Source organism: Amblyomma americanum, chromosome 9 (assembly GCF_052857255.1).
Source record: "Amblyomma americanum isolate KBUSLIRL-KWMA chromosome 9, ASM5285725v1, whole genome shotgun sequence".
In the NCBI taxonomy this organism is placed as follows: domain Eukaryota; kingdom Metazoa; phylum Arthropoda; class Arachnida; order Ixodida; family Ixodidae; genus Amblyomma; species Amblyomma americanum.
This window is the reverse complement of record NC_135505.1, coordinates 137546339-137561143: the sequence shown is the minus strand read 5'-3', so window position 1 is coordinate 137561143 and position 14805 is coordinate 137546339. Positions and strand designations below refer to the sequence as shown.

The 14805-nt window shown below is 46.1% G+C and overlaps 1 protein-coding gene across 1 annotated transcript; it reads right to left on the bottom strand.

The window, feature by feature from the left end:
• Window positions 1-2950: 2950 nt before the first annotated feature.
• On the bottom strand, window positions 2951-14311 carry LOC144105613 (sperm-specific sodium:proton exchanger-like). The gene is made up of 9 exons (XM_077638736.1): window positions 14132-14311; window positions 13404-13568; window positions 12232-12357; window positions 9700-9792; window positions 8801-8986; window positions 7314-7451; window positions 6143-6340; window positions 3931-4079; window positions 2951-3153 (listed from the first exon to the last, which is right to left on the bottom strand). The coding sequence occupies exons 1-9, from the start codon at window positions 14291-14293 to the stop codon at window positions 3150-3152; spliced, it is 1221 nt and encodes a 406-aa protein (XP_077494862.1). The 5' UTR covers window positions 14294-14311; the 3' UTR covers window positions 2951-3149.
• Window positions 14312-14805: the final 494 nt, after the last annotated feature.

The following is a 14805-nucleotide window of genomic DNA, read 5'->3' as shown; positions in this document are numbered from 1 at the left end:
TCTTGCGATGTTTTCTCAGATTTGCTCCGCAATCTAGAGGAAGGATTGAAAATTTGGTTCGAAGACATCTGCAGCCTCTCCAAACAGTTCTAAACTATCTCTGCGCTCTTCGATGTGCGAGTCTACGACGTTGAGCCCGAGCTACAAATGGAGCTTATTGAAGTTCAAGCAAGAACCACATTATGACACAAGTTCGAAGACGTAGGTGTCCCGAAGTTTTGCACTTTTTAGATAAGAATTTTTTTTTAGATAAGAATTTTTCTAACTCTGCGGCACCAAGCGACAGGGATCACTGCCATGTTCGCGAACACATACTTGTGCAAGCACCTCTTCTCTTATTTGAAAGTGAACAAATCTGCACTGCGTTCAAGGATAAGCGACGACCACCTCAGAGCCACCATGTGAATCATCTCCGCAGAAGACCTAATGCCGGATATCGCTTCCCTTAAGGGTAATTCCTGCGATTAAAAAATAAAACCTCCTCTTGACAGCAATTGTCCTCGTAGTTTCTTTTATTTAACAGAAGGCAAGATTGACGTTCTTCACACCGCCCCCCCCCCCCAAAAAAAAAGCACCATTGGAAGTGACCCCTCCCCCTCTTTTTTTATTTTCCGGCTTCTGACTCACGGTGGACAAAATTTTCTCAAGGCGGCCCGCATAGAAAGTCGAGTTTGAAATCTCTGTTCTATTGGGTGAGGACTTCGTGGAGGTTGGGAAAGTGGGTTGGTGTTAGATGGGGCAAGGGTCCTGGAGGCTTCACACGTTGAGGCTTCCCGCTGTAGCACTCTGTACTTACGGCTCTGACAGCGCGGCTGCGCTTCACACAGCGGTATTAAGCAATTTTTCAATGACCTCCTCTCTCTTTTTCTCTCCACTATTTCCCCTCCCAAGTGCAGGGCAACCAACCGGTCATTGTCTAGCTCACCCCTTTTCCTTATTACCGCGAAGAGTTAAAAAGACCCTGAAGCTTTTGTTTTTCTGAAAATCGGGCTGACAGCGGCGCCCTAAAGTTTTCCGTGGTGCATACTCGAATATCGAACCCAAATTAGGCAGAAACAAGAGCGAATTGCCTTTTTTTTTTAGCAGAAATATGCGGCCGGTGCCGCGGGGGGCTCTGTCGTGCGCGCCGCCGCCTGTGATTGGACAAGACGTCGCGACGACGCGTTGATGACAGAACAAGCTGCCGACATGGATCCCGCGCTGCGCTGAGTGCAGATCGCAGCTTTTCGTTGTGTTGCAAAAACGATAAAGGAGACTATTAATGCGCCACTGCTTGATTTTGTGATATCTGGAGAAAACCGGAGGGTGTTTTTCGGCGTTTCTGAAAAAAATCTTTTTTTTCCCGCTGGTCGTACGGCAAAATTGCTAAAAGCGGTTTTTATTGACGAAGAAATTATCAAGTTTATGAAAACGCGCGATAGAAGCAAATAGCAATTTTTTTACCGCTCTGGTTCACACTTTAAGCGCAGTTGGTTGCAGTAGTGCTCAATGAGCACTGGATGTCCCTTGGATGTACCGCGGACGACCTGAACGTCCGCAAGACGCCCACGGGAGTTTTAATGTCCATTGGGTAGGCTGGTTGACGATCTTGATTTCATATCGTTCGCACGCCTGTGTTGGCATCACGCAACGTCGAAAGTGTTTGGGATGTTAAAAGACGCTCTGGATAATACTGGCCATTCGCGCGCATTTGGACTGCACAGTAACAGAGTGATATACGGCAATAAATCTGCAACTCCGAATGAAGGTTCTTCAGGCTGTATGTTCCCGCACTAAGTGCCTGTTGGTCTATTCGCAGATGGAGAACGTCTTTGGAAACTACGTTTTTCACAAGGCTATACAATATGGACGTGGTGATCTAGGGGCCACCTGAGAACTGCAAGACATGGTACATGTTCTGCAGGATGTTCCTCGGTAACTTGTCTGACACCTTATAGAACGCTGCTAACATGGTTCGAGCTTACTTAAGTCCTTATCTAACATGGTCATTTGGCTGCCAATGCTTTAGTATCTTTCTGCTGATGTGCAATTCTGGTTTAGGTTTAGGTTTATGGGGGTTTAATGTCCCAAAGCGACTCAGGGTATGAGAGACGCCGTAGTGAAGGGCTCCGGGAATTTCGACCACCTGGGGTTTTTTAACGTGCACTGACATCGCACAGTACACAGGCCTCGAGAATTTCGCCTCCATCGAAATTCGACCGCCGCGGCCGGGACCGAACCCGCGTCTTTCGGGCCAGCAGCCGAGCGCCATAACCACTGAGCCACCGCGGCGGCTCTTGTGCGATTCTATTCCTTTAGCCAGGCAAGAAGCTTCATTCCGACGAGAGTAAATCTCGTGTATAAGGTTCTTGTGCGGCTGAATAGTTTACATAACCGCAGGTTACGAGACAATTATCTCGTACTGAAAGGTCATTCTAAGAACTTTTTACCAATATTTTAGAGTTTTAAGGCAAGTGTTTTGACAGTGACTCTTGTCTTTTACGACGTAATTGCTCTAAATAAAGGGAGAAAGTAGGCAATAAGGGTTCACAACATCGGCGAGTGGTTGAGAGAAAACCACCGCATGGGCTCACTATGGAGGGGATCTTTTGTCCAAGACAGAAACCTAAAGCTCCAGTTCCTGTGGTAGCTCTTCGTGAGAGCTGCGATTATGTGCTCCACATAAAGGCTGATAATACAGCTTGCCAAGCCACCTTGCCCCGAGGTTGCGTCGTTAATGTGCCTGCACGATCAAAGATGGCATCACAATCTGAAGTGCTCCCACAGCACTCTTTTCGCGCCTCTGCAGCTTGCACCTACCTGCATGAAAATTTCTTTCATTAGCAGCAATTATGGTATACTATGATCCTTTGAAGGGCCTCTAGAACAAATGTTATAAATATCACGCCACCACGGTATGCGAGTAGTCGATTTATTAAATTAGAAACGCAATTAATTATGCCATTGAGCAGCCTTTTTATCTTCATTAATGTTTACAGGCAGTAAAGGTTCAAAATCAAGTCAACTGGCCTTCATAATCTATGTACATAAAACCTAGGCCTCCCGCTAGCACGAGAGAGCGATAAACGTGACAGATAAAAGAAAAGGAGCCTGCAACAAAGATGAAAATGATAGAGATGAACTTGTGAAGGTGGCCATGCCGGCTCCTTTCACCTGGAAAGAAAATGAAAAAACGCACGCGTAATGTTAAAATCAAGTCACGAAACTCAAAACTTATTTTGACTCCTTGCAAGCTGTGTTACGCGACAGGATGAAAATCCGAGAAAACTGGTTCTCAAGATACTGCATATCTAAGCACATGTCTCTCAAATTGTCTTCGCTACCAGGTAGATCAGCCTTACCAGCTTACGTTTTCACTTGAATCGCGTGCAGCACTTTTCCTGGCTGTTATGATTATTGTTGCTCAAAATACACAACAGCCCCACGCACATTTTTGAACTGTCAAGGGGTGATGATTTTCTAGCGGTTAGATAGCTGACAAAAGGTGAAGAAAGCACCAGTGTCTCAGCAGTGCAAAGGCTACAGCGAATAACCGTTAAGGGAAATAAAGAGCGCTCAAAGGTCGCAGTTTTTTTTTTCATTTTTGTACGGAGGTACGAGTCATAATCTGCGACACGGATTTCCTAGCACCTGCTAAAAGGTGTCACAGGTCCCTGGACGGTACAAGGTTACGCACTGAGACACGACGTCAACAAGGCGGCACGATAGGCTATAAATGGCCTCCTTTAATGGGCGTTTGCCACCGAGTTAATTCCTGTGCTGTATCCAACTATACACCCAACTGTTCGCATCTTGTGGTTCCCGTGTACACATATGTAATATTTTATGTCTTTAACGCCACACCGTCTATTCCATACAAACCAATTGTTTGACAGCAGGCTACAGCCTCAAGTGCATCGGTCCGCTGCAGTCTCGTTGTACGCTGCTCACCAATGTGTGTACTCCTCGTCTGACTGCGCCCGCGGGACGTAGTCGTAGTGCCGCAGCGGCTGGTGGTACCAGTCCAGCTCGGGCGGCAGGTGGTACCGCATTAGGGTCGTGATCAGCATCACCGGTCGCTGCCGTGTGCTCGGCGTGTCCTGCGTTTGTTCCCCAGAAAGAAAAAACAGAGCCAACCTGTCGGTTCCTTCTGAATATTCACGTCTAACTGTCTCTGCGAAGCCAGGCATAAAGTGGGCGCGCATTTTCCTTTTCATCCAGATTTCCAGCGTGTCCGTATTCCTTTATGCGCCATGTGGTTATACCCCGTATTTTTATCAAGTGGATGTGTTTGATTTCTCCAGTTTTGAAGTCTTGTTTTTCGTTGTCTTTTGTATGCCCAAGGCGTGGTGTTTTGTGCTGTTGTTGTACATCGGTGTTGTGCGCTCATTAGTGTCTTTTAAGATCGTGGAGACGTACAGTCGTCCACAGACCTGTCTAGAGCGCTCGAACTCCGTGCCGTCTGCGCTCCGCAGCGCGCAGAGCGACGTCTGGCGGCGGCGCCTGGTTCGTGATTGCGCATGTCTGAAGTGCAGACGACGCTCAAAGATGTGCAATCTCGAACCAGGCGCTGCCGCTAGACGTCGCTCTGCGCGCTGCGGAGCGCAGACGGCACGGAGTTCGCGAGCGCTCTAGACAGGTCTGTGGACGACTGTGCTAGTATTGACAAATATCCGGCTCCTTCCGAGCAGGCGCAGTGGCAGGGATGCGCAAGCCGAAGCTACTGCGCGTGCACAACCGGCGTAACATAAACCGGCATACGTAGATGCTTACACGTCTCCTCTATGTTGAAAGCCTCTTCTATTATTCGGATGCATCGGGTCGGCAAATACAAGAACTTCTCGATTAGAACTTTTCTCGCATAACATTTTTCTTGCGTGGTTAGTGAGTAGAGAATGCGACTGCAAATGGCAGTTCATGCTGTCATGATTAATGTTGCCAAAGCTTTCATTACTTGCATCATGCTACATGAACAATTCAAGGCCGTTCAAGCAATGTCAAATGAATGTCAACGTCATGCATATATACTAAGTTAAATAGTTAATGTCACTTCTAATTGGCTCACAAAGAGCAGTAGTCAGATTAGTGGAATGCATGACCCAGAGTCACGTGACCTTGAAATGTGATGGCGTCATTTCATGCAGATGGCCATAACGAAGTACCAGCATCTGGCATTGTCAAGCAAAACCCTACAACAAAATAACGCTCACAACCATGGGAATATGTGTAATTCCTCAAGTCCACTTTCCCTCGTAACATTGCTGCCGCAAAAAAAAAAAGATGGCCGGCCTTATGCTTCCAACTGTAAAAAAGCGGGCAGGACTAGCTTTTCGTTTTATTCTTGCAAAATAAATTTCAGGCATTCCGTCCACACACTCAGCGTCCGTTCTGCAGCCCTCTCAGTTCTTTTATCCAGACCTCTGCCATCTTTGTTATGGCAACAATATCTTGTGGGAAAGGGCTCTTGCGGAATTTTTCATATTCATTTTGTTCTAAAATGAAACCTAAAGTCTGACGAAAACTCATCTGCTCGGGTAGAAGATTCATGTGCAAAGAAAGGAACGCCGACCAAAGGTTGTTGTTAAAACGAGGACGTTTCGGCTTCCGTATACTCCATGTATAAAGAAAAGAACGCCGACCAAAGGTTGTTGCTAAACGAAGACGTTTCGGCTTCCATACGGAAGCCTTGATCACATCACTCCATGTATAAAGAAAAGAACTCCGACCAAAGGTTGTTGCTAAACGAAGACGTTTCGGCTTCCATACGGAAGCCTTGATCCAGTAATCAAGGCTTCCGAAACGTCTTCGTTTAGCAACAACCTTTGGTCGGCGTTCTTTTCTTTATACATGGAGTGATCAAGGCTTCCGTATGGAAGCCGAAACGTCCTCGTTTTAACAACAACCTTTGGTCGGCGTTCTTTTCTTTATACATGGAGTATACGGAAGCCGAAACGTCCTCGTTTTAACAACAACCTTTGGTCGGCGTTCGTTTCTTTATACATGACCCTTTTGTTCTAACAGCCTATCGCGATACATAGTCATAATCTTATTCGTTCTATTGTTCTTTCAAACGTTGAGATATTAAATACTCCGGTAAGCAAAAAATACACATCATACGTTCGACACCCCATATCCTGAATTTTTTTCGCCCCCGTTCTCTTACCGGCAGCTTCATCTGCCTCAGCGACGGGGGAAGGTAGCACGGTCCGAAAAACCGATGCTCGCCGTCCGACGAAACCACGCAGCCCTGGACCAGGATGACGTCCTGCACAGCTTCGTCCAGGGAGAACTCGATGGCATAGTAGAGGTTCGGCATGATGCCCCCTTCCAGGAACTGCTTCAACTTGTCGTGGGTCCAGTCCTTCGTCGCGCACGCCGGGGAACAATGAGTTACCACCAAGGCTGCAGTTGCTGCCGCTGTTGCTTCCCACATGACATTTGTTATTAATAGTTAATAAACGTCAACAAGAAGTAAGGTGAAAGCGAAAGGAAATAATCCAACCTGTCCTCAAAGTGCACGTCCATCATTCACTGTTAAAATCACTTACTATAACAGGCTTTATCTTACCAGTACTCATGTACGGGGCGGAAACGTGGGGGCTAACGAAAAGGGTTCAGCTCAAGTTAAGGACAACGCAACGAGCTATTGAAAGAAAAATGATAGGTGTAACGTTAAGAGACCGTAAGCGGGTAGAATGGGTGAGGGAACAAACGCGGGTTAATGACATTCCAGTCGAAATCAAGAGGAAGAAATGGGCTTGGGCAGGGCATGTAATGCGAAGGCAAGATAACCGCTGGTACTTAAGGTTAACGGAGTGGATTCCAAGACTAGGCAAGCGTAGCAGGGGGCGGCAGAAGGTTAGGTGGGCAGATGAGATTAAGAAGTTTGCGGGGATACGGTGGCCACAGCTGGCAAATGACAGGGTTAATTGGAGAGGCATGGGAGAGGCCTAATCAGGCTGATGACGATGATGATGACTATAGCAGGCTATGCTACTAAGAATTACGGCCACACAACCTAGTGCTCTACCTGAGTGTAGCAAGGCTCTGTACAACTAAAGAGTCTCTCACGTACACGTCGGCACGGCATACTGAGCTTTGCGGTCATCAATTCGAATGCTAGGAGTCATAGTGCCAGCAATGAGCAAGCCATAACACCAACTTTTTTTGCTCGGCGATTACAGCAAATTCTAATCTGCAATAATATTCGTTTACTCATTAACAAAACTCTTCAGGATGTAGATCTAAGTTATCAATTAACAACTTGAGCCGCTGCGTTTCCTTTTCTCGTGACAACTGTTACCAGCACCATTTATAAAGTGCACTTGGCGCACCTCGTATCGCTTGTGGTTGATGAGCACGCCGAGGGCGATGCGCACTGCCACCGAGAACCACATGCGGTAGACTACCGTAGGTGGGTCCGGGTGCTGCTCCGCGATACGCTCGATCACCTCCATCGGGATGCTGCACAGCTGCGAGAAGGTATGGGGAGCTTCTTGTATTCCAGCTGCACTGCGGGAGAGCTTTCACTGCCCCACAATGAACGCGAGTGAGTTTGCCTTGATCGAAAGGCGCGGCCATTATACTATGCCCTAACAGAAAACATGAGCGCTTTCGGCCCAAGGCATACCCACAAGTTTTTGAACAGCATTTTTGAACGGGAAAGTTTATGAACGCAATTTTTTTCATATGTTGTAAGCTTTCACCATACCAATCAATACAGCAACCGATCTCCATTTGGAAGGCTTGAATTTTTTTGCTATTGACGTTTTTCTAACGCCAAAGGCGTTTCTGAGTAAGGCGTGCCGAATAATGAGAATATGCAGTCCTCTGATGCGCTGAACAAACAAAAATCTCTACATTTTCCACTTGTTTTCCCCATGGTTTCCGTATCCTTTCCGTATGACTTCTAAATTTGCACACGATGGACATGACGTTGTTCAGAGTCCGTATGTGTGTAGATTTCTCATGTGTGTATTCCGTGCTGGTATGTGGGGATTAACCTCTCTGAGCGGCAAGTGAGCTATGACAACCGCCGTAGTAGAGGTCTCCGGACTAAGTTATCCCACCTCGGGTTCTTTAGCATGCACTGAGATTGCGCAGAACCGCCTCCATCGTAATGAGGCTGCCCCGGGCCGAGATTTGAGCCCACAACTTTCAGCTCAGCAGTGGGTGCCCGTTGTACGTATGCCTCGATAGAGTATGTACGTACTGGGGGACAACAGTTTAAGGGACGCGAGTTCGAGGAAAAACGCTTATCGTAACTTCACCTCACCACCCCCAGTCGCCTGATATTGTATGAAGGCATTAAAGGCCTAAATGCTCCTTTCTCTCTTCACAATATCAGGCGAATGGGTAGCGAGGTGAAGCTACAATAAGCGTTTTTCCCAGAACTCCCTTTACAAAAAATTTCTATGGACATTCTATAGACTGTCCATAGACATCTGTCTATAAATTCTATAGACTATCTATAAACAAGCCATTGAGAAATGTCTGTAGGCAATACAAATTATATAGACAGTGTATAGACAATCTATAGATTTATGGCCGTACATTTTTAGTAGACTTTTTTCTATAGACAGTCTAGACTATGAATAGACAAAAATAAATATCTATAGGAAGGCAATAGAGTCTCTAAGTAGTCTACAAACTGTATAGAGACCATTTTTGTAAGGGTCGCGTCCCAGTGGAACTGCCGCTTGGTCCCGCGCGGTTAAGTAAAAACATCTAGGAGTGATTTTTGTTGTCTTATTTCGGTAGAAGTAGTCACCGCGGCTGCTCGTACGACCACAGACGGCTCAGCCATCAACGGAGCGCGCACCTCGACATCTGTCTCGCAGACTGCTTGGCAGACCGACGGAAACGCTGTCAGAAAGCCGATGAGGCCGATGCAGTCCGGCGACACGAGGTAGTCCTTGAAGTCACCCTCACTGAAGAAGAACTGGTTCGAGTCTGCATTCTGCAGGCGCCCGTCTGTTACGTTCCGGCCCATGCCCTTTCCGTAGACCTGCAAGGGTTTGCAGGCAACGGCTCGAGACCTGTACCGTATCTCGGCAACGTGGGTCTCATCCGCGTGCCGCCTAGCAGGACACTCTCGTTGAAAGTTGTCGCGTCTGGGTTCGGGCAGATCCTTTATACTGTCCGACGGTGAACAATAAAAACGAGTGATAAGCCTTGTACACCGTTACCAAATTTTCTTTTGACATTCTAGAGACTGTCCATAGATTTCTGTCTATAAAGTCTACAGACTCTCTACAGACAAACCCTAAAGAACAGTCTATAGGAAATACAAATCCTACAGACCGTCTATAGATGATGTATAGATTTATGGCCATACAGTTTTAGAAGACTTTTGTCTATAGACAGTCTACAGACTATGAATAGACAAAAAGAAATGCCCCTAGGAAGGCAATGAAGACTATAAGAAGCCTATAGACTCTCTATAGACCATTTTTGCAAGGGCATGGTAATGCGATAGTGCAAAGTGCACCGTTGTTTTTTATCATAGACGAATATTTTGCACTATAAATTAGCAGCAATACACCACGATGAGAAACACGATGATAGAAGTACGCACATTAACGAGAATCTGAAACGCTTAGAAAGTGATGCACGATATTTTCCTTATTAGTGCCAGAACAGTTATCGTTACCATTTTGAGCGGCGCTTTGCTGCGAAAACCCTGCCAGTAAGAAGCCGCGGGCGGTGTCTGTGGCTCACCTTCACAATCCCCGAACAGATGATGGAGACCCGCTCGTGCTCGTGGCCTTGGATGCAGAGCACGCTGCCTTTCTTCTGGCACACGAAAAACGCCTGCGAGATGTATTAGCATGACACAGAGACGTCTCTTAATGAAATGTGCGAAATTATATGTGTCAAACAAGCCTATTTCCTTTCCTTAAAGGATTATACACGCCAAAGTTTTGCTTGTGTGCTTCCTTGTTTAACGCGATGCGCTAGACATTCGTACACATGGAACACCCTGTGGTATTCGTGTACGACTGCTAAATAGTTTATAATTGAAGTTCCCCTAGACGCCGTTCCGGTTTCATCGACCGAACGAAAACTGTGACGTCAAGTTAACGTTTTGGTCACGTGATCCACTATAAAACCCTAATAAAATCGCTGACAGGTCATTTTTGTTGTTTCAAGTCTTGGAAGAGACTGGATTAAATGTCGTAGTGAATTATAACAACATATAAGCGATTACATTGCAGTTTTTTTAGTCGCTCGCGTGACCGAAACATCAACTTGACGTCACAATCGTCATTCGTTCAATTAAACCTAAAGCGAAACACCACGAGGAAGGAAATTCAATTATAAATTATTTGGCGGTTGTAGGGCAAATAACACCCGGTAATCCGTGTATTCTAATGTCTAACGCATCGTTGGACTGGAGAAAACGCGAAATAAAATTAGATGTCTATAGGCCTTTAAGAGAAGCTGTCTACCACCCTTTACGGACAACAAAAAATGTATACATATTATTTGTGCTACCTGTTATATTATGTGTTTCGCCTATGTAAACGTATATATAAGTGCATAAAATTTTTAAAATGATAAAATGTGCATTTAAGATACTTTAGCAACATGCTCAGAGTGATATAACTGTAAATATACATAAGTGTTTTTTTAATATGTTATGTTAATTGAAAAGAGTTAAGTATTTTCACAATTGCTGCTCTTTAATTTTGTATTTATGTGTACTGCCATGCTGCAACACACATACGCCTCTCATTTGCCTGTCCGCTCGGCAGCTTAACGATCGAGCGCCTCGATTCTGGCAGTCTTGATGCCATAGATAGCCTGAGAGGGTTCTCGCAAAACTTCCGCCCACACCGTTCGATCGCGTTCCACTCCACATGACACGGTAATACAGAACGTACAATGTCCGCCACTATGAACGAAAGTGGCGCTGGTCAGGCGTCTCAAGGTTATGTTATACGCAACATTAATGAGCCAGAAATTTAAACACCGGACAGCCGCCACAGTAGCTCAGTTGGTAGAGCACCATGTGTGAAATTCGGACGTAGTGGTTTCAGATACCATCTGCGGGATGTGGTCGTTTTTAGTGCGCGAGCAACAGAACACCCCCCCCCCCCCTTTCCCCCCTCAAGGTTTGCCGTTGCTTGTCTGTCAGAACTGTCCCTGGCAGGTGATCATGCAGCCTGGCACGTTGTGCAGGTGACAACCCGCCCACCGGATAGTGGACAATCTGCCTTCAAGCTTCATGGTCAATTATGCAAAACATTTTATGCCATATCACTCTTGGGTCGCTAGTGGCTTTCGAACCCGGGACGGCGTAAATAGATCGGTTTCGCTGCCGAATCCATTACACCATTACGTATTCGCCGAAGCCGAACATCCATCAAGTTAAAATTCTAGTCTCTCTCGCGCTGCGCTCTGGATATCGTCGTCTTCAGTGACCACCATAAGTGCGCAACGGATCCAGAAGACACCCCTAGCGCACTGTCTTCTTAAACCGAGCATAAGACCGAAACCGAAACCGCCGAACTGAAAACCGAATACCGAGCGCACTTAATTCGCACATGGCCTAACCGCGTTATTTTACATTATTTTTTCTTCTGCCTTCTAATCAATCACCTGTCAGCCATAAAATAATTGCAGTTATTTTCCCACTGATCAACACCACAGTTTCAATAAAAAGTAATAATAAAAATCCCCTTTCCTTGGTTTCAGTGACAGTTAGCTTCATTCACAAGTGCTCTACTGTGTGCAACACGCTCACATCGAGTAAAGCTGAGATTGCGGCAAGTTGGTAAGCATTCGTGGTGGGTGAACAGCACACCAACGACAGGACAGAGGCGGGACAAAGATAACATAAGCGTTGTCTCGTCTTTGTCCCGCCTTTGTTGCGCTGTTCACCCACCATGAGTGCAGCCCTTACAAAAATTTCTGTAGACAGTCTATGGACTGTCCGTAGATTTCTGACTATAAAGTCTACAAACTCTCTCTAGACAAACTTGTGAAAACAGTCTATAGGCAATACAAATCATATAGACAGTCTACAGACAATCTATAGGTTTATGGCCATACACTCTTAGTAGACTTTTGTCTATATAGGCAGTCTATGGACTATTAATAGACAAAAAGAAGCATCTACAGGAAGGCAATCTATAGACCAATTTTATAAGGAAACACGCTCGCCTCGTCCTAATGTTATTATTAATATATGTGCAGCCTGAATGTATATTATAAGTACGCATAGAGAAATGAGGAAAAATCTCGAACCTTGAGCAGCTTAGAAACCTCCTCCTTGGGAAGCCAGGGGATGCTGAGCAGAATGCACTGCGCCGTGTCGCCAACGATGACGTTGGACGGCATTCCGTCTACTCGGTGGATCATCCACGTCAGGTCCTGCGAACACGGAGCCAGAACAACGCAGAACATTGAACTCAGTGTTGTTCCATTCCAGGGGATCCAGGCAAAGAAAAACATCGCCAATGCACGACATACAACATGGACTGAGCAACTGCTGCGGCAGGATGGTGTCCGGGAAGACGGATAAATGCCCTGTCCGTCTATCCCCAATTCCCTTCCTCACTCAGAGTAGCATGTCAGTGAACTTTACATCCAGGCTAAAATCTCTGCTTTTCAATGAAGGGGTTCTTTTATCAGTTGATTTCCTTAAATTGCATCCGGACCTTGCTCTTGCATACCTGTGAAGTGTTTCTAATTGCGGTTTCTCTTATTCGTATTATTATAAGTGCTATATTGTGCGCTTTCAGTGGCTTTTTCAACAACCCTTATAGTTTTTGCCTTAAATTGTTTCTTATATTCTCGTGTTATAACTACTTTGTATGGCATTTCACGTCTATCTCGCGTGTTGTACACTTTCTGTTACACATCCAGGTTTGGGCCTCTAAATGTGTAATGCATGAAGGTTACGAAGTGACGATGTGGAGAAGCGATAAAGATTTGTGACAGGTGTCTGGCGCTTTGAAACACCAAATGCAGCCACGGAGGAAAAACGCTAAAGCGCCCGTGTGCTGTGCGATGTCAGCGCACGTTAAAGATCCCCAAGTGGTCGAAATTATTCCGGAGCCCTCCACTACGGCACCTCTTCTTCCTTTCTTCTTTCACTCCCTCCTTTATCCCTTCCTTTACGGCGCGGTTCAGGTGTCCAACGATATATGAGACAGATACTGCGCCATTTCCTTTCCTCAAAAACCAATTATTATTATTATTAGCCACACTGCGAAAGAAAGAACGACAAAAATGGTTGGTCCGAGTGTCTCCATTCATCAGTGTTGCAGTTAGCAGTACAAAACGCGTTTTGAGGCGTCAGTATGTCGGGGGATGTTGTTGAAACACTGTCACTTGCACACAAGGCTTGATTGCAATAAGTGCTGCCGTAAGACGCACAAAGTCACACTCATACCCTCGACGCCAGCGCGTCTCACCTCGTAGAGCATGCCGAACTGCTTGTCGTCCAGCAGACCACCATCGTGGAGGTCATGCAGTGCATCCAGGGCTTTGTTTAGAGTCTTCCGCGCCGCCTGGCGAGTCTTCGTTGCGACCTCGATGTTCGGATACTTCTGCTGGATGTCAATGACGTTCTTGAGCGTCTGCGCGGATGCACAGTTCTCTCAGACTCTATACAGAAAGAGGTGTATGATTCAGGCATCGCGGTTTTCGCAGGTGTCTAGATTGATTAACCCAGGAAAGCCGACTCTTTTGCTAATCACGTGAATTAACCAAAAGTATGATGAGGAACCACTTAATAGCTGTGGATACAGCAAGCGCTCAAGTGTGAACGCCTGTGTAAAATTTGCGACGACTCTCGTATTTGATTTATATCAATTTGTTTTGCTGCTGGTGCTACTGAGTGTTTATTGAGCACTTACTTTGCACCTAAGGTTTGTGCATACTAAGAACAGCACCTCATCTTCTGGTAATGAAACGCCTACATCAGTATTTGAAAATAGACAAATGTCTAGATGCAAGTTAATGCCTTTTCTAGGCTTCTATACCGTCTGCTTGCCCGTTACTGTTGCACCTTACTACTGTCGAGGACGTATAGCCACTTGTAAGCTGTACCCGCGAGAGTAGTAATTGGCTGAAATCAGGTGCATATTTGAAGCGCATATTTTTTTTGTTCTGTGCAGGAAATACGCGTCAACTTCGCTACCTGAAGCTTGTTGCGGCCACAGGCGTCGCGAACCCGCGCCGCCAGTTGGGCATTTTTCACCAGGCGGCCGGCCTTGGCCATGGCCTCGTCCTCCGCAGTGATGTAGGCCCAGCTGACGTCGTACGCGTAGAACAGCTTGCGGTTTAGCAGGCCGTCCAGCATGTCCCACAGCCACACGAACAGCACCTGCCCGATGTGAAACACATAACGTCTAATGATTCACATGGATAGCCAAGAACTACCCCAATTAGGCCTATCGACAACGGTGAGGCTGAACGAACACTTTGCTATCGTGATTATCATGCAAGCCCCGTCCGAAATTTTTACGAGGTTGCATGTACAGGTAAGTGCCCACAAAAGTTTTCAGAACGCCGAAATGACGAAAAAGCTGAATTTCTTTGCTACGCAGGGGCACAACCAGGTGTTCAAAAGTGCACTGTTCAGGTCGCGTAAGAAAGTATGGAGCTTAACAATCGGTTCGTGACTACAGGCTTACACTGGCCACAAATTACCCTTTCTTGTAATTTTCTTGTTCCGAAAACTTTTGTGTGCACCTGTACACTATGTTGTGTTGAACTAGAGCAAAGTACAGCCGCGTTCTGTATAACCTGCAACATGCCGGACACCGGTGTGCAGCAGGTTATACTGAGAGCGGCAGTACTTTTCACTTTCTC